We start from the raw sequence: 27,956 nt of genomic DNA on the forward strand, positions 1-27,956 counted from the left end.
GTATTTTCTTTTAAAAGAAAAAAAAGAGATATTCACTCTATATACCTTGGATTACAATCCCAAAGATTTGGCATCTTTCAGTTATTATAACAGCAGCAGCTAAAAAACTGGGTGGAAGAAAATGCTAAAAGAAGTAAATATTTCCTCCTTTCTAAGTGCCACTTTGGTGACTCGACATTCATGTCTCATAATAATTCTTCTGATCTGCACAGTAGCTTGGCATTTTAAAAGCACTTTCCCATACTAACTTTCATTTTTTAAAATATTCATAACAATCCTTATGATATAAGCTATCACTTATCCTTTTTTAGATAAATAACTTGAGGCCACTGGAGGGCAAGATTCCATCTAGGGTCACACTGTTAGTGGTTGGTTGGACAGGAACTTAAACCAACACCTTCTGTCTCTAAGGCTAATGATGTCCTTTGAGATATTCCAAGCTCCCTCTAAAATACATTGAACAGCCAATAAGAATGATAGATGAATATACCTTAATTTTAAATCCTTTTAGAAAATTGAGACAGTTAAACAGTTGTGGCCAAATCAACCAATGCTCTTGTAGCATCCTAGGTCATTTACTGAAGGAGGCTTGAGTCAATTCCATAGTTCTCTATGTTTTATTGAGAATTCAAGAAAGGGGATTAATGAGCAGGTTCTTTACGTATTTAGAAAGTACTTCTCAGAGCACAAAGAAATATGCGAGATTGTAGTTTCTGAAACTACCACATACACTCAGTAATTATTCTCATCCTCACCCAGAACCAGTAGGTATAACATGCCTTTTTTCCATATCAAAAATGCCATCATCTAAAATACATTAAAACTATGCCTGAAGGATCAACATACTCCAATTAGTAATATTAGGATTCTTATACAAGTAAATTCTTATTTCTTAGTTATTACTGGATTGAAACCGGTTTACTGGATTGAAACTAGTTTACTGAAGGAAACTCCTATTGTATATCGATCCAATCCATTTAAAAACTCATATATTAATTTACTTTGACTACTGGCTACGAATTTCAGAGTAGAATGTATCGTCCTCATCAACTCTGAAAAGGCCAAGTGATGTCAAAGAAAAATTATGAGATTTGGAGATAGAGAGGCTAAGTATATATCCTAGATTTGCTATTTACTAGCCAAGAACTTTAAAAAGGTCCTACTATACTTCAGCTTCTGTTACATTGTTTAGAAAAGAACAATTATAATGAGATTTCACCTGGTAGTTATGCTTTCTGATTATTCAGCACTTTTTGAACACCCTTCCAAAGTTTGGGAAATTTCCAGCCTTATAGCCCAAAACCCTAACCCATTTGATATACATTTTTCTGATACTTTTGTTCTACAGTATTTTTTCACAAATATATGATTATATTATATACACAGTTTTTTATTCTTTTTTTTTTTTGCTTAAAATCTTATATAATAAAGCTGTAATATGCAAATGGTTGTTACACCATGAAGGGTAACCACTGACCATGTAACGACTGGATCAAGGATCAGCAAGAGAGTGGGGCAGCGAGCTACAAACGGAGGGTGGAGAGCTACAGGAGGGGGGAGGGCAGCAAGCTATGAGGGGAAGCGGGGGTGGGGGCAAGAGTTAAGGAGGGTGGGGCAGCAGTGAGATACTGGCGAACTATTGGCCCACGGATTTGCGCACAAGGCTATTAATATATTATAATTATCTTACAAACATCTTTGTAAGTGTGCCATTAAATATTTTTCTCCTGCCTTTTTTATTTTATTTTAGGCAGTTGCCATGATTTAATAGTAAATTATCATTAATGGACACTAAGATTGTTTCTTAAGTTGGGGTTATTATAAACAATATTTAATCAGATGATTTCACTTATACATGAAATCCAAAGAACAAAATAAATTAATCAATAAAGAAAAAAGAAAAAGAAAAAAATAATTAAAAAATAATAAATGAACAAACAAAACAGAAACAGACTCATAGATACAGATAACAAACAGGGTTGCTAGAAGGAAGGAGTTTGAGGAGCTGGATAAAAAAAGTGAAGGGATTAAGTAGTACAAATTGGTAGTTACAAAATAGCCATAGGGATGTAAATTCAGCATATCAAATATAGTCAATAATATTGCAATAACTACATATGGTACCAGGTGGGTACTAGAATTATTGGGAGGGCCACTTTGTAAATTACATTAATTGTCTAACCACCATGCTATACACCTGAAACTAATGTAAAATAATATTAAATATCAATTTTAATTGAAAAATAAAATATTAAGAAATTAAATAAATTTAAAAACAATAAATGAACAAACAAAACAGAAACAGACTCATAGATACAGATAACAAACACGGTTGCCAGAGGGAAGAGGTTTGAGGGGCTGGGTAAAAAAAGTGAAGGGATGTAAATTCAGCATATGAAATATACAGGAGTAACATATTGTGCTAAATGTTATATCACTTAATGATAAGGCTATGTTATGAGAAATATGTCATTAGGCAATTCTGTCACTGTGTGAACATTATAGAGTGTACTTACACTCAAACCTACATGCTATAGCCTATTATACACCTAAGCTATATGGTATAGCCTGCTGCTCCAGGGCTACAAACCTATACAGAACTCTTACTGTAAAAAACAACATGAGACTAAATCAAGCACAAGATAAAATTATACAAACAAAAGATATGATTAACACAAGATATCTAAGACTGCTGCAAGTATATCATAGCATACTGTTTTACAGAAAACATTTTTTATCCGTAGAAAGAGTACATGTACAATCCAAATAGTAATTAGTATAGTAAATACATAACCCATTACATAGTCATTTATTATCATTATCAAGTATTATGTACTGTATATAATTGTATGTGCTATAATTTTATATGACTGACAGCATAGGTTTGGTTTGTTTACACCACCATCACCACAAACACAGGAGTAATATGTTGTGCTAAACGTTATGACAGCTACAACATCATTAGATAATAGGAATTTCTCAGCTCCATTATAATGTTAAGGGATCACCATTGTACATGCTGTTCGTCATTGACCAAAACATCATTATGTGGTGCATGACTGTACAATCTATGAAATATTGCCTAAATATAAGGTCCTCTAAATGGGATTGCTGTGTCAAAGAGTACAAGCATTTTAAGAATTGGATATATATATAGCTAAATTGCCTTTTAGAAAGATTATATCAGTTGACTCCCTTTCAAGAGTGTATAAGAGTGCCCATTTTCCTAACTATCACTGAATAAAAGCCATTTTTATTGCCAATTTGATAAATAAAAATGGATCTTTTTAATTTGCACTTTTGGTAATTAGGGACGTATGCTTAATAATTTAATTCTTAATTAGCTACAAAACTCAGTCACTAACCGTACTGATACTGTATTACTAGTATTGAGAATTACCCTTATTCTTTAATCACAGAATTTCCTATGGATCTGGTAATATAATGAACAATATACTGCCATGGTTTGGATAGTTCTAATTATTATGCTTGAATACATATGATATGTAAGTGCAATTAAAAGGCCATTTATTCGGTACCATCTCATCATGTTCTCTTCCTAAGGATGTGATTCCCACAAATACATGAAGGAAGAAGCAGAGACTGGCTAGTCACAAGAAGAGCATAGAAAGAGATAACCAAAGTGACACAGAACCAAATAACATCAAATCAACAAATATTTTTTGAAGTTCTCCATCTTTTCCATCCTTAATTTCTATATTAATCTGCCTTTTAGGCAGGTTGCCAACAGGCAATCCTCTCTCAAAAATATTGCTAGGCTCTAATATGTCTGTAAATGCTGTCTTCAGACTCTTCTATTGCTGACTGATATATATATATATATATATATATATATATATATATATATATATATATAATCAAATGAGGTTGGTACTCCGTAACCATCACTACCAGCTCAGGAGGAGGAGCCAGGCGCAACCCTGAGCCTAAGAGAACAACATGCAGGCACAGCCTGGAGCCTGAGAGATCAGCAGAGAGGGGCACCTGCTCAAGCCTCCACGGCGTGGCTGGGGGCAGGACCCCAGCGGACACACACACACACACACACACACACACACAAGGCGCCTGCTCCGAGCCTCTGCAGCACGGCTTGGGGCAGGCCCCCAGCAGACACACACACACACACACACACACACACACACACACACACAGACATGCACACGGGGCACCAGCTCTGAGCCTCCATGGCGCGGCTAGGGGCAGACCCCCAGTGGACACACACACACACACACACACACACACACACACACGGGGCGCCTGCTCTGAACCTCCGTGGCCAGACTGTGGCTTAGGCCCACTACCCATGGGGAGCCTAAGGACATCCCCTGAGGGCTCCTGGGCTGTGAGAGGGAGCAGGCTGGGCTGAAGGCCCCCCCCCCCAGTGCACGAATTTTGTGCACCGAGCTTCTAGTTAATCATATAAAATTATGTAACCTCCTGCCCTGTAGAGAAGCAAGAGGCAAAGTCTTCCTGCCTGGCATTTTCAATCTAGTCAAATTCAGTGCCATGATAGCAGCATTTACCAATCCCATTTCTGGTATAACAACCAATAAGGAAATCTAAGTTTCTCTCAGAACCCAGATAGCATAGTAAATTCCCCATATCTTCACACATTTTTAAGCAACATTTTTACTATTATTCTAATTTTCAAAATACTATGCATTATAACCAGAATACAGAGACTTAAATCCAAATGTTGTATTAGCATATGGCAATATCACTTCATTGCATTGTAAAATTGATTCTAAATTATGAAATTAAGATAAAAGTTGAGAAACAGCTCAGTGCAGTGATATCAGACAACCTGAGTTAAATTCTGTATTCACCACTCACTGTATGTGTGGCTGTGACATATTTCTTAACACCTCTGTGCTTCATCTTCTTTGTGTGTAAAATGAAAATAAGTACTTTATAGGGTTGCTGCAAGGAGTGTATATGTTAATATGTGTAAAGTCCAATAGTGCCTACCACATAAGTACAATAAATTGTGCTTGTTATTATTATTACTATCATTATGAAGTAATAAAGAGATTGTTCATGAGCATTTAGGGGAGAAATGATGATTATCAGTAGTAAAAATATATTCATAATGAATTATCTTTCTTTTATTTTATACAACTGCTAATTTGAAAATTTTATAAACCTCACCCATCTTTCTTCTTTTGAAGCTTTAGTTTTTACTTGTGGAAAACAAGTAAAGGAAAGGACTTCACTTCCATAATTTAAGAGATTTTTTAAAGGGACCTAGGAAATATGTATTAATTCAATAATTAAGTTTGAAGTCTTTAACCCTAAAACACTTTGTTTCTTGCTTACTTATGACATACCATACAAGTTATGAAAGCATTCAGACTCGCATGAAAATGCCTCCAGGGTATCCTAGAGTAAAGACCCCTCCAAGGCCTCCAGACTCTGAGTAACTATTAAGAACAGACCATCAATATTACACTATCATAAATGGCAATTGTCAATAAGAAGAAAAAAATAAAAGGTGGTATCTAAAGAGCGAGTATATTTTACTTTCTTGTTAGTTTTATATGTTAGATCTTGTCTTTTAACCTTTCCTATAGACTGGCTGTATTCAATGCCAACCTCACATATTCAAAGCACTGATGTCTAAATGGAAAGGTGTTTGTATATGCTTGTGTTGTGTGTATATGCTTGTGTTGTGTGTATATGCTTGTGTTTGTGTTTTAAACAAAACCAGTGCTGTTGTTTTGTTTTTGTTTACTCCCACAGAAATATGCTCCAACAACAGGATTGTTTTACTCATCCATTTGCTTCACTCTTGCCAGTAGCAAGTCTGCAACTCCCGCCATTTGGCAAGGATATTTATTACAGAGAAACCCAGACACTGCATCAAGTGGTCACACACCACTTTGAATATTTCTATTGAACCAAAGATACAAAACTAGAAAATTATCAGACTATCTCATTAGATGGAAAGAAACCTTTTCAGTAATCCCGAGTATCTCCCTGAAGTCCCTTTTAAGGACTAAAAGTTACTGGATAGTTTAAGTTGTAATTATAAAAAACAGAAGTGCTATATTATCTGTCTTTCACCCTTGACTTTCCAAATGAACAACATAAAGACTCACCAGAAGGTTGATAACAGAGCTACCCTGGGACAATCACTATATCTATAGAATGTCCAATAACTTAAAAATTTGGGCACAACAAGTATATCTGGAATTGTCAAAGATCATGCAAGATCCATGAAACATAAGTGAATTTTAGGTTGGGGTTCTACTCACTTTCCTTTTAAGTTATAAGAACAAGTCACTGAATCCCTGGCTTGAGCAGAAACTGCAGTTAACTTTATGTTTTGGACCTGATTCGAGGAGACTTTAACAGCACTTGAAGTAGAGCGCCCTGTATCCACTGCCCTTTATATCAAAGGCTATTTGGTTCCACTCCTAGGGATGGGCAATTTTACCAGTCATTTCACAATTCTAATGTATATTTCGAGTCATTTACTTAACAAAGTAATATGCTCTGTCAAAGGACTTCTTCCAAGTCAAAGAAAAAAAAAGAAAAAAAAAGTTCTTAATGTGGAACACAGAAAAAGTACTGCCCAAATGACAAATTACTAAAAGAAACAGGATTATTCCTCCCACACCTCCTTCCCACTTGATGGAAATTTGTGGTTACCTCAGAATACAACACAAAAGTTTAAATTATAAATCACAGCCCTACATGGAGCATCTGAACACATCAGTTCTTTTGAGAGCGGCATGTAGGAAGTCAAATACAGCCACAGCCCACTGCAGAGTATTCCTTAAGGGTGGGGCACAGGACAAGTTAATTATGGTCACTGAAATTTTCATCTTTTACAGTAGATCAGAAACCAGAAGGCTGACTTTTTGCAGAATTTCTGATAGGAATCCAGGAAAGCTGGTTTCAAGTTAGTTTCACATCTACTTAATAGCTGTAACCTTCTTATCCAGACGTTTACATGAAGTCCACAATGAGTACAACAAATCTGAGGTAGTGTATTTTACAAAAGCTCAGTATCTGAACATAAAAAGATTTTGAAATGACCACCGGCTGCAGATTTTGTGGGTTTGTTTTTATGGTGTGTTTTTTTTTGTTTGTTTGGTTGGTTGGTTTGGTTTGGTTTGGTTTTGTATTGCAGAGTAATTATTATGAAAGATCAGTGCTGAATCTAGTGCACACATTTATAACAATAAAGAGCAGTTGTGGCACCTGAAACTTCCGTAGTGCAACAGGGCTGATCACTTAGATCGAGGGGTCTGCATCTGCTGTCGATCCAGCAGAGATCAGATGATGAATGGCTGTTGGTGGTGGTTACCTGAGAAGTGCTAGCAAAGACCATTTCTTAATTGTGTTATGTGTGGCTGCTTTTCTGATTTTCAAGCCCAGCATAATGGTTGTCTAGCTGAAGTTTAAGGGCCTGTTTTATTTAAACACTCATCCCTACCTCTAGTGTTGTGTCTTACTACTTCAAAGCTCTTCTCCATTTCCTTATCCCTAAGGGAAAATAAATGTAATCAGTAAAAATTTCCTGAGGTTGTTCTTAAAATATTCTTCCTTGAGTTGGAAAAATAAAAAAAGCCACCCCTTAGAGGAATCTTGAGGGAGAGGCAGGAGGAGAAAACTAGTATATAAAATTCCTATTAAAACATTTTTAAGGCTTCAATTGAACAGAAAACACAGAATACTGTAACTGAAGCTCTATGGTCCCATTTTCTGTGGTAGCAAATCTATTGTAGTGTTCAGTACTATTAACTACATACCTATTTTGGGACCAACTTGAAGACAACTGGAAAGTTAGAAAGCTAATAACCTGGTGATTCCTTCTACTCACTTTTACTGTTAGCAAATAATAAACAATACCTCTCTCTTTATGCATAAATAAGGGCATAAATAATTTTCTCACTCAAGTAAAGTTCTATTTATTATTGAGTGACTACTCCTCACTTCTACCTCAGGGGAGTGGATCAGATAAAGCAGGATGAGTGTGGTGAATCATTGCCTCTTATTTTGTAGGACGAGGCACAGGAGCAAGTCCAAGTGGAGATTTAAATTCAAGCCAGCTGTGGTCCCAGAGTCAAAAAGGTCTCAAAAGCCAAAAATGTGGGCTTTACAAGTAACCCCCCCCCCAAAAAAAAAAAAATAAAACACAATTATTTCAACCTGACATCATTTACATATCTTCCTATTTTACATAATCTTAAAAATTCATGGCCATAAACAAACTGTGGATGTGCCATATGTGGTCATTTAACCCCAGGCAGCATTCATTTTAAGTGCCTGTTTCGGCTTTCTACATGCTGGGCAGTGGACTTCAGGGATGGGAACCATGCATAGCTGTATATTTCTAGCAGTTCTTGTGGTGTTTTCCTTGTTGGGATTTCCGTGGCTCCAGTAGGCTGATACACACCACTATTCATTGCCGGTTCCGGGGTTTCTGTAACAATTACAGAAGCAGGACATGCTTGTACCCGAGCTGTTTTATTCCAGGGACCTGAAGATTTTTCTACACCGCTACCACCTCCACCTCCACCTTCTTCCCAATTATAACCTGGATCTTCTCTTTTTTCACTATCTTCTTTCTTTTCACTTATTTGCACTGCCTGAACTCTGAGGCCTCTGTAGTCAACCTCTTGCTCAGATTCTTTCCACACATTTTCATCCATCAGCACAGCCTTGGTGGAGGCTCCCTTAAACCCTCTCCCCCCCTCCCCCCCTCCCCCCTCCCCCCTCCCCCCCCTTCCTCCCACCCCATCTCCCCTCCCCGCCTGAGGTGGGGCCATCACCCAGCCGGCCCTGGCGCCAGCTCCACTGCCCGCTCGCTGCCAGTTGCTTTGCTCCTTCTTCTTGTCCCTCTTGGGGAAGAAGTTGTCCAGGCTCCGCTCTTCCACTCCTCTGTCTGAGCCGTGGTGGCGCCTCCTCCACCCCGTTTGGGGGGCGGGGCCCTCAGCGGCACAGCCCTCCGGCTCTCTGTGCTCAAGCCTCCGGGCACCCGGACGCTTTAGCCACCCAAGGTCTCCTTCCCCTGCCGAAGAGTGTGTCACAACCTGATCTTTAATTAGATGAACTTCATATGAATTCTTAAAAAATCCTCAGCCATTTAATTAAATTCTGTTTTTTCCCCTTCATGTCTCTAGCCACCAAGTATCTACCAGCCTATCAGTGCTATGGATGGAGCTTGAGACAGTAATGAATTGGAGAACCTCCTAAGCACACTCACAAGCAATTCATCATAAAAGAATGAAACAGCCCCCAAAAGCATCCGCATTTGGCACCTCCTCCACACAATCTTGTTCTTTAACTCCTTCTCCTAAAATAACTGAAGTCCAATGAGAGGTTTACTATCTCTTCCCCTTCCACTTCCTTCATTTAAGCAGGCTTATTTGGCCTCAGACTCATCGATACAGCAAAAATAATTAATTATCTAAAAGCAAGATTAGATTGTGTCCAATGATATTGTTTCCATCCGTCATAAAAGAAAATTGCAAATCCAATTTACTGGCTATCATTTTCGAGTTTGTGCTGATCAAGAACAGGCTTTGAAATTCAGTGAATGTTCTTGTAAGCAGAGCTGGCAACATAATTGGTGAAGCCTAGCGTAAAATAAAAGCACAAAATCCCTTGTTCAAAATGCTAGGGAAAAAAGTGCTACTGAAAATACTGAAACATAAAGCTTCTCTTTTCTTCCATAACGTTTTATGGTGTTTATTTATTTGCTATTTAATGTCCTTCTAAGTTTAGAAAAATTAAAATTTTTAATTATTAGTATGAGTTTACTATTCATATTTATATTGTAGTAAGTGTTTAAACAGAAGGGCATTTAAGAGGTATGTGGAATCACCAAAATTACACAATTCATACTTCACAGCTCCTACATGCATATGCATTTCATTCTTAGCAGAAGAGTGGAAATACTGCACAAAACTAACTCAACTGTTTTTAACTTCATTTCTTTGTACCAGCACATTTCACCAACACTGTCTACCTTTGGGTTACTAATAAATTTGGGAGGATTAGGGAAAAAAGGAATTATCCTTCCCTTTTTATATTATCACTAGAGGCCTGGTGCACAAAATTCATGCATAGTGGGGGTGTCCCTCAGCCCAGCCTACACCCTCTCCAATCTGGGATCCCTCTCACAATCCAGGACCACTGGTTCCTAACCGCTTGCCTGCCTGCCTACCTGATTGCCCCTAACCACTTCTGCCTGCCAGCCTGATTGCCACCTAACTGCTCTCCTGCCAACCTGATTACCTGCAACTGCCCTCCCCTGCTGGCCCGATCGCCCACAACTGCCCTCCCCTGCCTGCCCAATCGCCCCCAACAGCTCTCCCCTGCCTGCCCGATCACCCCCAACTGCCCTCCCCTGCCGCAACCCACCTCCTCCAATGAGACCTGCCTCCTCTGTGCCACGTGGAGATGTGAGACCTTCAGCCTCACTGCACAGAGTGGCTGCCGGGCCCTGCCTCCACTGTGCACACGGCCATCTTGTGGTGGCCATCTTTTGAGGTGGCCATGATTGTGGCGGCCATCTTGTGATGACATCATGCGCGAGGGCATGACGCTATCTAGGCTTTTATTAGTATAGATTTCTAGCATAAGTAATTGGCAAACAGAAGGCCAAGAGAGGTTTCCACAATCATTTGTTTCTTAGAATGCCTTGCTTCCACATTCAAAGCAAATTTTGACTCAGAATAAACTGTAGCCTTTCAGGCTGTCAGCACCTGAACTTAGTCATAGACATAACACCTCGCTTTTAAATCTCACCAAACTCCCATGCATTATGCATTCACTAGAATTCTGTGCTCATTGCACTGAGAGCATTTTATGTGAATGGAGTGGCAAGAAAAGATAGACTCATATTAAATGTATCTCCTCTCCTAATGCACGTGCTCCATTGCCCCACTTACATAACACAAAATCAAAGATAAAATTATTAATAATTTCAAGACAGTGACAGTAGGGCATTAAACCAAGCAGCCCTTTTGAGCACAGATTATAAAACTAGCCCTGCTTATGAGATGGACGAGAGCAGAAAAGCTTCATTCTTCTTTAATCAGAGGGAGGAACAGGAACTATGTTTACTGAACATTTACTATATCAGTGATGGCGAACCTATGACACGCGTGTCAGAGGTGACACACAAACTCATTTTTTTGGTTGATTTTTCTTTGTTAAATGGCATTTAAATATATAAAATAAATATTAAAAATATAAATCTTTGTTTTACTATGGTTGCAAATATCAAAAAATTTCTATATATGACATGGCACCAGAGTTAAGTTAGGTTTTTTCAAAATGCTGACACGCCAAGCTCAAAAGGATCGCCATCACTGTACTATAGGCTAAGAACCAGGTTAAATCCTTCACATACTAGTACACTACCTCATTTAATCATCAAATAACACTTTGGAGTATTTTTATCCTGATTTATAAATGGTGAAATTTGGGATTTTAGAGGGTGATTTGCCCAATATCTCTCATCTAAAAGGTGGTGGATTAGAGATTTCAATCCAGGTTTGACTGATCCCAAAGCTCATTACATCCCACTACCTCAAGAGCATTTAGTTCATACTTTAAATTACAAAATATTTTAAAATTATTCCTTGCACATCCTATATAATAAAAGCCTAATATGCAAATTGTCCCCTCAGGCGGTCGTTCAACTGGGAGTTCAGACCGGGAGTTTGATGGCTCCCTATGACATGCACTGACCACCAGGAAGCAGCACAGAACATAGCAGGTGTCAGCGATGCAGCACTGGCAGCAGGCGGCAGTGGAGGTGCTGCCAGCCCCGATGGGCCCCAATGAGAGGGAGACCATGACAGGATGGTGAAGCAGGTGAGCGGTGGCGCCAGGCCAAGGCGGGTATGATCGGGGGCCTGATTGCCCTGCCAATTGCCCCGCCAATTGCCCCGCAGACCACGACCAGTGGCGGCAGGGGGACTGGGGGTGACTGTGGGGGAGGAGGGACTGGGGGGGGAAGTGGAGGGGCAGGGCCACCGCCCAGTTCTCAGGCGCTGAGGCAGAAAGGTCAAATAGCAATATTAAAATATTTCTTCTAATTATTTCCCTTTCAATGTGCACGAATCCATGCACTGGGCCACTAGTATAAATATATATGCTAATAAACCAAGTATAAATAAATAAAATAGCATGATTCACAAGCTATTAAAAATCTTATCTAGGCTTACAGTTTAATATGACAGATTAAGTACACATTTACCTCCTCTACCTCCCAAGGCTTCATTAAAATGATAATAATGTGTGTTTTTTAAGATATAAACTTCCAACTACAAAGAGTAGAAAATGGAAGCTATTAGTGAATAAGCAATTCCAAAAATTAAAAGAAACAATTCACAAAGAAAAAAATACAGTCTATCCCTAACCGGTTTGGCTCAGTGGATAGAGCGTCGGCCTGCGGACTGAGGGGTCCCGGGTTCAATTCCAGTCAAGGACATGTACCTTGGTTGTGGGCACATCCTCAGTGGAGGGTGTGCAGGAGGCAGCTATCAATATTTCTCTCTCATTGATGTTTCGAACTCTCTATCCCTCTCCCTTTCTCTCTATAAAAAAATCAATAAAATATATTTTTTAAAAATGCAGTATAAATTCATTTATAAAGTTAAAAAACAGGTAAAAGTAATCAGTGTTTAGGAATAATACATAGATAATATTTTTTAAGCAAAGGAATGATTAACACAACTTTCAGTATAGGAGCTACCTGTGATAAGGAGAACACAGGGGTTTCTATGGTGCTTTTTCCTTTCTTACCTAGGGTTGATAGGTACATGGGTATTAATTTTTTTATACATTTATATATACAATGATTAATTTCTTCAAAAGATACTGCAGTCAGACAGTATGTACAAGGCAATATCAGATAAGAAAAACTCTTAGAAATTAAAATTTGATTGCCAAATAAAAGTTCAATAGGAAAATTAGAGAATAAATGTAAAGAAATCCCCCAGATTGCAACATGTGAGAAAAGACAAGAGATTCAAAGGATTATTCTAAGACATTTTACATCCAAAGAATTCCAGAAAAAGAGAAAAAGAAAGAAGGGAAAATTATCACAGAAGTGATAATATATCATTCCCATAAAGATAGAGCCAGTTTTTAAACCCAAAGAACTCATTCTGTGTCCAGGACTTCAAAATGTGTTGGCAAAATGTCATATCTTTTGAGCATAAAGAAATGGTCCAAAAGCTACCAAGGAGAAAAGGACAGCTTATCTGCAAGGGAATGAAAATCACAGATATTAGCCTTCTCAAGAAAACATAGGGTGTGGAAAGGCAATGGAGCAAAGTCTTCAAACTTCCAAGGAAAGATGATTTTTTTCTCATATTTCTATAGCCAACCTAATAATCACTCATGAGGAATAATGGAAGTATTTTCAAATATGCAAGGACCCAGAAGTTTACCTTAAATGCACCCTTGCTTAGGAATGCACCTGTACTTTAAGAAAATACGGAAGCATTCTATCAAAACATAAAAGAAGGTCACCTATGCCCTGGCCGGTTTGGCTCGGTGGATAGAGCATCGGCCTGCGGACTGAAGGGTCCCAGGTTCAATTCCAGTCAAGTGCATGTACCTTGGTTGTGGGCACATACCCAGTAGGGGGTGTGCAGAAGGCAGCTGATCAATGTTTCTCACTCATCAATGTTTCTAACTCTCTATCTCTCTCCCTTCCTCTCTGTAAAAAATCAATAAAACATATTTTAAAAAAAAGGTCACCTAGGCCCCCAAAATCAGTGATTCCCAACTCAAGACAGCAGTGAAGGGAAATTCCAGAATGACAGCCATATGACCGTCTTAGAGAGAGTCCTAGTAAAGATTGGAGCCAGGAGAGAGAGGGTTAGGTTAGAAAGACTCAGAGGAAAGATGAGAATTAATAGAATAGATAATATGGTTGTGAGCTTGAAAAAGTTTGAGGATAAAACATAGGCATTGGTGAAGTGTAGAAAGGAGAATCTATTTGAACTTGACACAGAGAATATTCTCCATTGAGTGGCACAGTGGTAATAACTTGTATCCTACAGACAAGAAAAGTCACTGGCATGTTGTACTTTGCTCTGCAGTGACCAATAGGCATGTGTGCTTATATGAGCTCTGGCCCTCTAGGAAGCAGTGATCAAAGCAGAGTAAGAAGTGAAAGAGATTTATTGGGTAAGGATGCCTGTGTAAGATAAAGGGGAGAGGGAGTAGGAATAGGCCGCAAAAGCTTTCAATGCTCAATGTACATCTGACATCTGCAAAAGGAAAGGAAGAAAGAAGGAGGCTTGGGTAGGAAGAACCACTCTAAAAAAACTCTCAGCCAGCCCAACAGGGAGCTATAAAGCCAAAAACTGCCCTTTGCATAAGCCTTATATTGAGCAGCAATGGCTAGCACCTAAAACCCCCACCATGCTCAATCATTGGCTCGATTTGCCCAGAGACAGTCAGAGAGAGCATGTTCTCTACTTGAATACTTTGATGGACCTCAAAGGTGCTACAGCTGACTGCACTTCTTGCTGCAGAAGCTCTCTTAAAAAGAGACTTGATTCCATTTTGTTAGCTTATTTTGTTCATTAGATTCTACGTATTTGTGAAATCATACCGTATTTGTCTTTCCCTTACTGGCTTATTTCACTTAGCATAATACTCTCCAGATCCATCAATGCTATTGCAAAAGGTAAAATTTCCTTCTTTTTCACAACCGAGTACTATTTCATTGTACAAATATACCACAGCTTTCTTATCCACTCATCTACTGATGGGCACTTGGGCTGCTTCCAGATCTTGGCTATGAAACCTATATAATTTTGTTAACCAACGTTATCCCAATAAATTAAATAAAAATGAGAAAGAGAGAGAGAGAGAGAGAGAGAGAGAGAGAGAGAGAGAGAGAGAGAGACCTGAGTGGCACAGCACACTTCTGCCAATATATGTAACACACTCATCCAGACCTCAAAGGACATCACCTCAAGCCTTTATCCAATTACCATATTACATCAAAATCCATTTATTTTAGTGATATGCAACTCCTTTAAATCAGGTCCAGATGTGATTTAGTCATTAATGCCTCCTCCGCCTACCAAAAAAAGGGCAGTCGTCTTAACCAATATACCCAATGGTAGAAGAGTGCAAGGTAACTACAATAAAAGCTACCCAGTTAACTAATATCTGCAGTTATATGGAATACACTTCATGTGGGAAAACTGCATGCAGGTTGCTCATATAGCTTATTTTTTCTAAATGACATTTGAATAAAGACGGTCATGGTGCTGGGAGCCTCTTGGCATCATCAAGGATAACTGCCACTGGTCGCCCTTGTGTCCTTGATTTCTTGTTCCTCCCATAGGAGCAGTTATATTCTGCATCAAGCGTTAGGAGAGGAAACAAAGGCAGGCTCAGGGGCAAAAAGGATTCGGGATAATGACTAAACTAAATTGAAAGCCTTACATATAGGTAATTATGGATCTTTATAAGTATTTAATATAGGGCACATTTTTATGAGGTAAAACTTATATAATGTGTATACTTAAATTAAAAATTAATCTTAAATTTGAAAAAAAACATATGGGCCCATATTGTGAAAATTCCCAGAGCTCATAAGTGTCTCCATTAACCAATCTAGAAGACTTCAGTTCTGCTATCCACCTGTCTATTTTCCTCACAGGCCTCTGCTTTTGCCCTCTGGGGGTTTCTTTCTTGTCCATTATCCTCCGTGGACACAACTGAAGTGAAGCTGCACAGCTTTCACAACCTACTTTCCACCAATGTAGGTTTGCAGATTTGCAGGTTGCTTTTGCGGTTAAAAAATAATAATAATAAATCAAAGGCTTTTGTAGGCTTGGCATGTGGATTATTTGGCAATAACATTCCCTCAAAAACTTACTAGGCTTATAGTCTTTTACTCTTCAAGGGATAAGCACAAAGATTTCTTCACCAGATCATTCCAAGACTTGAGGACGGACATTTTAGTCACCACCTCTCTACTCTGCCTACAACACTCTCCGGCAGTTACTGGAAGCCAGCCGAGACTTGGATAGAAGGGCAACACTCTTAATTGCCTCTTTGCAGCTAGACTGGTTCCCACAGTCTGATAGGGGTGCTTGAAAAGATTTGGGGCCTTATTCTTATCTTTGCTAAAACTGACAGTTCTATAATTGCTTGAATTTGGATTATAAAATTAATTGACTTTTTCAGCTCTTTAAGGGCCCAAATTACCAAAACCACAGTCTTCTGAGATTGCCTCAGACACTGAATCCCTCATCAGAGTTATATTTCCTTCCGTTTCCACTTGCAAACTAGCTGAATCTAGCCTGAGCCTCTTCTGATGTAGGATCTTTTAAACCAGGTATGAGGCAACCAACAGACATTGAATTTTCCCATCATTTTCCCTGGAGTTATTGGCTCATTTGGTCCATAATCTGCCTGTCCAGGTATATTTGCCACTGTTTTGCCACACCATTACAAGAAAAAGTAACTCCCTTTACATTCTGTAATGTCTGTATACTTGAAATTATCAAACAAATGCATCTAAGTTTCTGTTATGTGCTGTACTCTACTTTTACATACCAAATTTTATATTCGTTATGATATAGGTTCAGTTCAGCTGCATAAAACAGAAATATGAGTTAACATACTTTTTAAAATATAGAAGGTAATTTCTCTCACCCACACAGCAGCAGGATAAAAGAAGGCAGAATAAGCAGCACAGCCCCTTCTTTTAAGGACAAGTCTTTGAAAGTATCTATCATATATCATTTTCCCTCACACCCCAGGCTAGACCATACTACATGACCACAATTTAGTGAAAGGAAAGCTAGGGAACAAATGGCCATGTACGCCACTAAGAAATCCCAGGGTTCTCCTGCTGTAGAGAGAGAGAGAAGGGAGCTCAAAGACAACCAGTCTCCTCTGCCACTCTTCCCCAAGTCTTGCCCCTACTCAACAGCTAATGTCCAGACTATTTCTCCTAAGACAGAATTTACTTCACCAAGACTGATGATAAATTCTTACTGACCGTGCTGTAATCTATGCTCTGATTTTCAAGGCTCCTTAATTATACTTCTTTCAAAGCCAAGCTCAAATCTGATATTTAAAGAAAAAACAAAAAACCTCAGGCTGTTCCAGACTGGCCTTTCCATTCTTTGCACTCTCAGCAATGCAGTTTAGCATTTGACTATTCTCTAATTTTTAGTTTGTACATGTTTTGTCTATAAAAAAATGATGCTGTGCTCATTACAAGAAAGCTCCATGATTTAACACCCCCTATTTTTACACCACAACATATATTAAACTGTTAATAACATAGAGAGCACCAAACAAATCATGACTGATGGATCAAAATCCTGTCATTAAACACACAAGAATTATAAGAAAAATAATTTAAAAGAACAACAAATAATCTTTATTTTCTCTGATGCCATGGTCTGGTAAATGAATTGTTTGGATTTCTCTTATGAGTAATTTTCCAAGAGTTTACAAAAATATTTATTCTCTTTAAAACATATTTCTTCTTATTAAAGTATTATAAAATACTAACATATTATAAAAACAGCAAAATACTACAAACTCTAAATAGGGAAATAAAATTACCTATAATCCCTATAAGAATAGATTACACCTATTAATATTTTAGTATTTAATCTTCATGAAATGTATGATTTCAAACACATTTCAGTGAGAATTACATACACAGGGTTTGAATTTTCAGAAAACTATTATCTTAAATAGACTTAATGATCTTCCTTATTTGTATCTGACAGGACTTCATAGGTCTGCTGACATTCTTCTCTCTACACTACTTTCAGCATGGCATGTATTTAAGCTTATTTTATGCTTTCAGGATTTACTATAGACATATGCTTGGCTTTCAGAGGTATGGTGACATATCACACCATCTACAGTCATAAAACAAAGCATATGGTATTTTTGTGTGTTTCTTTTTTTATTCTATGGGTTATAAACATTGTTTTTAAGGAAAAAAGATACCTACACTATAAACTTATTTTTATATATGCTTCAATATATTTTATGGTCTTCACAATTCTTGGCAAGAGACAACAAGATATATTCTCTCAACTTTCAAATAAAATTTCCCAAAGATACATTCTCCCTTTAGGATATTAATCATTAAGTTATATTGACCTCTTCTTATCTATCTATATCACAGAGTGATGATAAAAATAAATGGCAAAATAAATTGAAAAAAATTCAAACTTTTGGAAAGAATAGTGTTCTCTCAAGGTGAAGAACTATTTTATTTACAAATTCAACATTTATTTTGAAACAGAAATCACCCTACCATTATATTGTGTATATATGCATATATTTCTCAAATCACTATTTTCCATATCAATAAAAATCAAGTCATTGATTGATTTTCTTTTCTGTGTATGGGGCTCCAAAATCCAAAGTATTTCACTACAATGATCTCCTCTCTATATTAAAAATAATGGATGCATTAAAAATAATGCATCCCAGTGAGAATGAATGACCATCTTCTTGTCTAAAGGAGGGGAAATTACAGATTAGGCAACAGAATTGCAAAAATAAACACTAGGTCTGACATAAATCAGGAGGAGGTACTATCCTAATAAATAGCTCCATTCCTTTATTTTTGACTTATCAAACTGTTATTGCTTACTTAATATTTTTCATATAGGCAGTTGGCAGTTTAGAAAACCAGAGAAAGAACTGACTCTTAAACAAAAGTGAATTATTATTAAATTCAGATAATATGTACATGGATGGTTATTTTATTACTCACTAATTTTCAAGTTCTTTAAATTGTCATAATAAAAAAGCTGCTTTATCCCAAGGTTTCAATCACTTCCATTTCACCAGCTAGTAGCCCTTTGTTAGCCAGAATTAGGACCAGCAAAGTAATCCTATCACTCATATCTTTGAAAAATTACTTGTCAGAATAGTGTCTGATTCTAACTGCATAAACCAACTAATAGATGTCCAGATAAGAAAAAGCCCTGCCTTCATTATCTCTTAGTTCTGTGCAATTTCTGTAATCTATTTTAAGCACATACATTCATTTGCCCAAGAGGTCTTTAATACTCTCCAACAATATCATTAATGTCCATTCCCCAAAAGGACTTCCTGGGTGCATCTGCTTTCAGGTTTTTAGATTTCTATAGAAGAATATATCATTTTTATGGATATTATGTATCTTCTTGCCTCATTATATGGCATTTTTTGATAGTCATACTGATGAAAAAGAAGGGCAAAATAGAGATTTTTATCATTTGAGTTAAATTGGCCACTCAAGCCATGGCTGTTGTTGCTCAGTGGTAAGAATGTTGGCCTATGCATTGAAGAGTCATGGGTTCGATTCCCAGTCAAGGGCACATACCTGAGTTGCAGGTTCCATCCCTAGCCTGGCCTGGGCATGTGTAGGAGGCAACCAACTGATATGTCTCTCTTACATCAATGTCTCTCTCTCTCTCTCTCTCTCTCTCTCTCTCTCTCTCTCTCTCCCCCCTCTCTCTCTCTCTCCCCCTTCTTCCTCCTCCTCACCCTCCTCCCTCCCTCCCTTCCAGTCTCTCTAAAAGAAAAGAAAATCAATGGCAAAAATATCTTTGGGTGAGGATTAACAAATATCTATGATAATAAAAGCATAATATGCTAATTAGACCAGACGACCTTCCAGACGAAGGCAGGGCTGCAAGAGAAGCCCGGGTCCTGGGTGCCAGAGGGAAGCTGGTGCCAGCAGCCAGGGAAAGGAAGGCCTACTCTTACACGAATTCTGTGCATCGTGCTTCTAGTAATAATAATAAAAAATAAATTGGCCACTCACGCAAAGAGTACCCTACACCTCAGATTAATCTTGAAACTAATTTTAAATGATAGCTAATATTTACAGAGCACTATTTTCCTAACCCTAGGCTAAGCACTTAGTTGCATCTTCTTATTTAATTGTCATAATAATAATGACACTATGTTTATTATATCTGTAGAGAAAATCTACCTGTTTTTCAGAGAACTGATGCCATGCAATGCAAAGAATATCACCTACAAGCCTGTTAATAAGGCACACACAGCACAGTCAATCAGTCTCTCCATATGATCTTCCCTTGACTAGAATGCAACTGAAAACAACATAAAGAGAAAGAAATTTGAAGTCACCTTTCTACTCTGCCTATCTCAGGCTGCTAGAAATACACATGTCAATGCTCTGAGCCACTCATGAAACTTAGCTGTAGTTTTAAGGCTGGCCTGTAGACTTTTACAAAATAAACATCCCATAATTTTTCTAGGCCTTAACATCGAAAAGTCCTGTATGCTGAAAGAGGAAAAACCCTCTTCTCCTTTGCATCAGCTATGCTTACTTCCTAAGCCTCTGGGCCCTGCTGTCTTCTTCTGAGGCCCCAGTTGGCCCAAAACACTGCTAAAGCCACAGACTGTATCGATCAAGATTAAGCTGCAACCGCTGTACTAGTACACTCTTGGGCTGAGATTCTATTGCTGTTGCTGTGGTCAGAGTTTCATGAGACACACCCCAACCCCTTTCACCTGCTGCCATCACCTTGCTGTGGTCTGCATTACAGGCCCTTATACTTGCCGAATCCTTTATATTCACCAAAGATGAAACTCCCATCTTTACTGAACATCTTGCTTTTGATTTAGATAAGGACTGAGAAGTGTTTAAGGCAAGGTTGGCCCATATTAAAATGACTATATATATAGTCATTGGTATATTTAGGTGCTCCTATGTTGGGTGCATATATATTTACCAGGGCTATATCCAATTGTTGGATTGATCACTTTAGTATTATGTAGTAAGCTTTGTTGTCTCTTGTGATGGCTTTCATTTTGAAGTCTAATTTGCCTACAAACGTCAGGTGGTCATAATAATCTGGCCACTCAACATATATGTGTGTGTATATATATATATATATATATCTCCCATGTTCAAAGGCTGTTAAATCGCAATGTTTACCCATATCTTCAGAAAAAAATCACTTCTACTGTCATGGTAAACAACCTGCTTCCCTATTTATAATGGTCTAGCCCTCTAGCAACTTCAGTGTGAAATTATAGCTAATTTGCCTACAAACGTCAGGTGGTCATAATAATCTGGCCACTCAGTGTATATTTACATGCTCCTATGTTGGGTGCAATATGTTTACTAGGGTTATATCCTCTTGTTGGATTGATCCCTTTAGTATTATGTAGTAATCTTTGTTGTCTCTTGTGATGGCCTTCATTTTGAAGTCTATTTTGTCAGATAAAAGTATTGCTACTCCAGCTTTTTTTTCTTTTCCATTTGCATGGAAATTTTTTTTCCATTCCTTCACTCACATCCTGTGTGTGTCTTTTGTTTTGAGGTGGGTCTCTTGGAGACAGCATATAATTGGGTCATGTTTTTGTATCCATTCAGCTACCCTATACCTTTTGATTAGAACATTTAATTGATTTACATTTAGGGTTATTGTTGATAGGCACTTATTTATTGCCATTTTAATTCTGTATGGCTGGGTTTCTCTGTTTCTTCTCATTACAGCAATCCCTTTAGCATTTCTTGTAATTCTGGCTTGGTGGTGATGTACTCCTTTAGCCTTTTTTGTCTAGGAAGCTCTTTATTTGACCGTCTATTTTGAATGATCGCCTTACTGGAAATAGTAATCATGTTCTCAGATCCTTGCTTTCCATTACTTTGAGTACTTTATTCCATTCCCTTCTGGTCTGTAGAGTTTTTGATGAGAAATCAGATGTCAGCCTTATAGGAACTCCTTTGTAGGTAACAGTTTTCTTTTCTCTTGCTGCCTTTAAGATTCTTTGTCTTTAATTTTTGGCATTTTAATTATGATGTGTCTGGGCGTGGGCCTGTTTGGGTTCTTCTTTTTGGGGTTCTCTGTGCCTCTTGAACTTGTGTAACATTTTCCTTTACCAGGTTAGGGAAGTTTCCTACCATTATTTCTTCAAACACCTTCTCTATGCCTTTCTCTCTTTCTGCCTCTTCTGGCCCACCTGCTATTCTAATATTGTTATGTTTCACATTGTCCCACAGCTCCCTTAAGCTGTTCTCCTGTTTTTTAATTGTTTTTTCTTTTCGGTTCTCTGATTGAGTGATATTTTAAATTCTGTCTTCTAATTCACTGATTTGATCCTCAGTTTCCCCTAATCTGCTGTGTATTCCTTCCAATGTGTTCTTTATTTGTGCTATGTCATTCCTTATCTCAGACTGTTCTTTTTTTATAGTTACTATATCTTTGTTTATGCTGTTGAGCATCTTTACCATCATTACTCTGAACTCTCAGATAAAGTTCTTATCTCTGCTTCATTTATCTCTTCTTCTGGAGAATTCTCTAGTTTTTTCACTTGGGGGTTGTTTTTTTTTGTCTCCTCATTTTAGCTTTCTGTTTGGGTTTGTGACTATGTATTAGGTAGATCCTCTACACCAAGCATGTCAAACTCGCAGCCGGCTGCAAGTTTGAGATGTTTGCTCTACACCTCTCAATCTGTAGTGAGGACAGTGTTAAAGGCTGTTTCTGACTAATTATATCAGGCATAGACTCAAAGCCTCCAGAGACTGCCGCTGCCTACAGACTGATAGGATTCCAACTTGAACTGCACCCCCCCCCCCCCAGGAAATTGTCCTCGGGTATAGTGACAGTTTTTTCCAACAGGGTGGGGCAGTTGCTTCTATCTGGAGCTAATTGTTATTTTTAACCTCTTAAGTGGCCTCAGAGCAAGGTGTTTTCCAATAGGGTATGTCAACTGTCTTCCCCCCAGGCAAGGCAAATGTCTATGTGGAAAAGATGTCCTCCACTGCTTGAGGGAATGATTCAACCCAGGAAACTTAGGGTGTCTGCTTTCTGAGCTCTATCCCCCAAGTCCCCAGTCCTGACTTCTGCTCTCACAGCTCCAGTCCACTTCGCCCTCCCTCTGCTGAAGCACATGGTAGGTGGCTCCACCAGAAATTTTGTGTTTTGTCCTTTAAGAGGGTGCCTGAATGTTCAGCTGTTACTCCATGGCAGACAGCACCCTGCTGCTTTTCACATCCAGATGTTATGTGGGTACCCTCCTCAGTTTTGGTGCTCTCTGCTGGGGGTCCCAGCTTGGGTTGGGGATTAGATCCCAGAGTTCTCAGTGGCAACCCCCCCACAGCTGAGATATCTCTCCAGGATTTCAGTTGCTGTTCTTGGGGATTCATCCTGCCTTTCACACCTCTGCCCCTCATGCCAGCCTCTATGCAGTCTCCACTTTCAGTCCTTGGGTATCAGGGTTACCTCCTGTGAGTTTTCCGTTGATTGGTTGGGAAGTTTTTCTGTATTTTAGTTGTAATACCAGTTTGTTCCTGGGAGTATGTCCGTGCAGCATCCACTTATTTTGCCGCCATTTTTAATCCTCAATCCTCTGGTACTTTAAACCTCAGATTTTTTTCTCTTCCACAATCACCCATATACAGAATAATGTGCAAGTCTAATAATGATCTCTGAGACGATTGTTTTGATTTCCCTAAAGCAGAAGATACTTACCATTAATACTCCAGCACCAGGCTAAATGTACACCTGGGACTGCCATATAAAACCTTACCTCTCTGGCCTTAGTTTCACATTATTTTCCTGTGGCAGAGAAAATGGATACCTAAAATGCAATTTTTCCCTAGAGAAAACAATTTATGTACTGTTTATTAAACCTACATTGTGTGTCAGGAATCTAAAAGAACACACAAAAATGGCCTCTTTATAAAACAGTCTTTTCAATTACTTCTCAGCATAATACCTTTGTAACTCTTCCAGAGGCTGTAAAGTCCAAGGACTAGAGTTTCCTACAAGTGTCATTACTGCTGCTAGGCAACAATGAACCTGCTCACAGGGTTTTTCCATAGTCTCTCCTTGTGGTACTGTATTTTATTTCCTTCCCTTATGGAACATTTCCCTCACAGTCCTTTCCTATCCTGTCAATTTAAGGGAGAAAACCCCAGCCCTTAGACTTTGGTTCCCTTTACTTAGAAATGGATGAGGCTGACTGCCCACCTCTTTAATAAAATGACACACAAATACCCATACTTATCAAAATATTTCTAATAGTAACCTGCTAAGGAGTCTAAAATTTCAGCATCTAAAGTCATTCCTTTGAATTAAGAATTTCACCAGAATGTTTCAATTTGGTACCTGGAAAAAGCAATATAATCTATATAACCTGAAACAGGAAATATTTAAATACTAATATCTCCTCCACTCTTTCCTGAATTTCTTTATGATATGCAGACAAGGTCAATGCTGGTTAGGGGGCTTATCTTCTTGTCACGCTTTGGGGGATCACATACTCAGTTTATACACCAAACAGGAAGTGACCATTTTCTTTTTTTTTTTCTTTTTTTTAAATTTTTTTTTTAATATATATTTTATTGATTTTTTACAGAGAGGAAGGGAGAGAGATAGAGAGTTAGAAACATCGATGAGAGAGAAACATCGATCAGCTGCCTCCTGCACATCTCCTACTGGGGATATGCCCGCAACCCAGGTACATGCCCTTGACCGGAATCGAACCTGGGACCTTTCAGTCCGCAGGCCGACACTCTATCCACTGAGCCAAACCGGTTTCGGCGGAAGTGACCATTTTCACCAGGAGAGATTTAAACAATCTTCCCACTGACCCAGGGCCTAATTATAGCAGACAATGTAGATCATGGTAGAACACAGAAAATGCAGCCATTAGTGAGAGGAGGAAGAATCAAGACAAAAAGCAACACATAAATCTATTTCTATATTAACAGAGAACTTAGCTGCCTAAAATTCTCCCACCATATTAATAAAAGTTAAAAAAAAAATCTGCCCTAGCTGATTTGGCTTAGTGGATGGAGCATCGGCCTGTGGACTGAAGGATCCCTGGTTTGATTCCAGTCAAGGGCACATGCCCGGGTTGCAGGCTTGATCCCCAGTAGAGGGGAAGCCAATCAATGATTCTTTCATCATTGAAGTTTCTATCTCTCTCCCTCTTCCTTTATCTCTGAAATCAATAAAAATATATATTTTTAAAAGTTGAAAAATCTTCATCATTCAAAGTTAATGACACACTCAGAGAAGAGCAAGAGAGAGGGGGATACCTGAGAAATCACATACTTACACAAAGCAGTTTCATGATGAGGCAAGGTGGAAGATATAGAACTGTGTTGTGAACATATCTGAAGTTCTTTGGTGTTATAATTAAATAAGAGCTAGCAAAAGATTTACATGAACATATTAATAGAAAAACAGAGGAAAGGAGCATGGAAAATAAATAACTGATGAAGAAAATTCATACTAATGTTTCCATGTAACAGATGAAAATTGTAACCAAATATAAACCATAGATATAAAACACTCAGTAAAACAAATGTCTCTATGAAATAGGACTTCATAAACAGAATTATGCAAAATCAAGGAAGACATAGTAACACAACACAATTAGTTACAGATAAGCTTGCAAATGCACTAAAGAAGTGAGAAAGAAAAATAAAGCCATTCCAAAAATTAAGACCACAGAAATCATGAAAAAAAAAATGCAGACACATGGAAGAATATTTTTTTTAAGAAACTGAAGTGAAAATGATCAAAAGATCATTTAAAGATCGAAGTGAAAATAACAGCTAAAGAAGATAAAGAAAATGGAGGAAATGCAGCTTTACATATGGGCATACCTTGTTTTATTGCGCTTTGTTTTATTGTGCTTCCCAGATATTTCGGGTTTTTTATTATGGCAACTTCATATTGAGCAAGTCTATCGCTGCCATTTTTTTAAGCAGCATTTGCTCACTTCATGTCAATGTGTCACATTTTGGTAATACTTAAAATATTTCCAAAATTTCATTGCTATTATATTTGTTATACTGATCTTTGATATTACTTTTGTAATTATTTAGGGGAACCACAAACCATGCTCATTAAAACAGCAAACATAATCCATAAATGTTGTATGTGTTCTGAATGCTCCACCAATTAGTTATTCCGCATCTCTCTCCCTTTCCTTGGGCCTCCCAATTCCCTGAGATACAATATTAAAATTAGGTCAGTTAATAACTTACAGTCTCGCCCTGACCGGTTTGGCTCACTGGATAGAGCGTCGGACTGCAGACTGAAGGGTCCCAGGTTCGATTCCGGTCAAGGGCACGTACCTTGGTTGCAGGCCCATCCCCAGTGGGGGCTGTGCAGAAGGCAGCTGACTGATTTCTCTCTCATCGATGTTTCTAGCTCTCTATCCCTCTCCCTTCCTCTCTGTGAAAAAATCAATAAAATATATTTAAAAAAATAAAAATAAATAACTTACTGTCTCTAAGTGTTCAGATTAAAGAAGAGTTGTATATCTCTCATTTCAAATCAAAAGTTAGAAATGATTAAGTGTAATGAGGAAGGTTGAGATAGGCCTCTTATACCAGTTAGCTGAGTTGTGAATGCAAAGGAAAAGTTCTCGAAGGAAATTAAAAGTGTTACTCCAGTGAACATATAACCTATAAGAAAGCAAACAAGCCTTATTACTGATATGGAGAAAGTTCTAGTGGTCCAGGTGGAAGATCAAACCTGCCACACAACATTTCCTTAAGCCTAAACCTAATCCAGAGCAAGGCATTAACTATTTTCAATTTTATGAAGGCTGAGAGAGGTGAGGAAGCTGCACAAGAAAAGTTTGAAGGTAGCAGATATTGGTTCATGAAATTAAAGAAGGAAGCCATCTCCATAACATAAAAGTGAAAGGTAAAACAGCAAGTGCTAATGCAGAAGCTGCAGCAAGTTATCCAGAAGATCTAGCCAAGATAACTAATGAAGGTGGCTACACTCAACAACAGATTTTCTATGTAGATGAAATAGCCTTATATTAGAAAAATATGACATCTAAACTTTCATAGCTAGAGAGAAGTCAATACCTGACTTCAAAGCTTCCAAGGACAAGTTAACTCTCCTATTAGGGCGAATGCAGCTGGTGACTTTAGTTGAAGCCATACTCATTTACCATTCTGAAAACTCTAGAACCCCTCAGAATTATCCTAATATAGAAAAACCCAGGGTCCATAATGTCCAAAATGACCGAAGGCTCAACTGACCGGAAGTCAGTCCTGCAGTCAGTACTGGAAGTCAGTCCTGTAGTCAGACCCAGCACTGACTGCCACCGTTGTGGACTGCAGATCAGGCCTGAGAGAGGCCTGAAGAGAGAAGCAGGGTCTGATCCGTAGCCTCCATGGCAGCTGTTGATCAGCCCTTGCCTCTCTCTTTCTCTCCGGGCCTGGCCAGCAGCCAAGCCTCTCTTTCTCTCCGGGCCTCCATGGGGGCTGCTGATCAGCCCTGCCTCTCTGATCAGGCCTGGAGATAGGCCTGGAGACGCTGACTGGCATAGAAACTGACCAAGCAGAACCAAATCTGGGTGAACTGCGAGGAGCCAATGGCTGCCTAGGAGGCAGAGCTTTTGACACTGACTGGCATAGAAACCAACCAATCAGAACCTAATCTGGGGGAACTGCGAAGGCAGAACCTAAGGTGGGGGCTAATGAGGGGTTTTAAGGGCAACAGTTGTTTGGTGTAAGGTGTAAGAAAGCGGTTCAATTTTTTAATAACCGGTTTGGCAGTATGGTACATATGGCTGGCTATCAGTCCAGATATAGGTATTATGTATGCCAAGAGCTTCTCCTCCTGCTGAAAAAGGCTTTCCCCCCACCTCATTTAAGCAATCCTATCCTATATAATCTATCTATTCTAATAAAAGGGTAATATGCTAATTAGACCGGGTTGACCAGCCATCTTCCAGACGTCCGACTTCCTTCTGGACAAAGCCATGGTGGTGGGGGCCGGGGCAGAGGCAGTTAGGGTTGATCAGGCCAGCAGGGGAGGGCAGTTGGGGGCGAGATCAGGCCAGCAGGGGAGGGCAGTTGGGGGCAACCAGGCTGGCAGAGGAGGGCAGTTGGGGGTGAGAATAGTCCGGCAGGGGAGGGCAGTTGGGGGCAATTAGGCAAGCAGAGGCCA

General features: G+C 38.7%; 1 protein-coding gene across 1 annotated transcript; it reads right to left on the reverse strand.

The window, feature by feature from the left end:
- Window positions 1-7,369: 7,369 nt before the first annotated feature.
- Window positions 7,370-26,942, reverse strand: LOC308520829 (protein CDV3 homolog; the record flags this gene model as incomplete). The annotated part of the gene is given in 5 exon segments (XM_081093553.1): window positions 7,370-7,441; window positions 7,443-7,512; window positions 8,296-9,067; window positions 26,378-26,452; window positions 26,867-26,942. Coding segments are annotated over 5 exon segments (1,065 nt in total).
- Between the last annotated feature and the right edge of the window lie 1,014 nt (window positions 26,943-27,956).

Source organism: Myotis nattereri, assembly GCF_964212035.1.
Source record: "Myotis nattereri genome assembly, chromosome: 6".
In the NCBI taxonomy this organism is placed as follows: domain Eukaryota; kingdom Metazoa; phylum Chordata; class Mammalia; order Chiroptera; family Vespertilionidae; genus Myotis; species Myotis nattereri.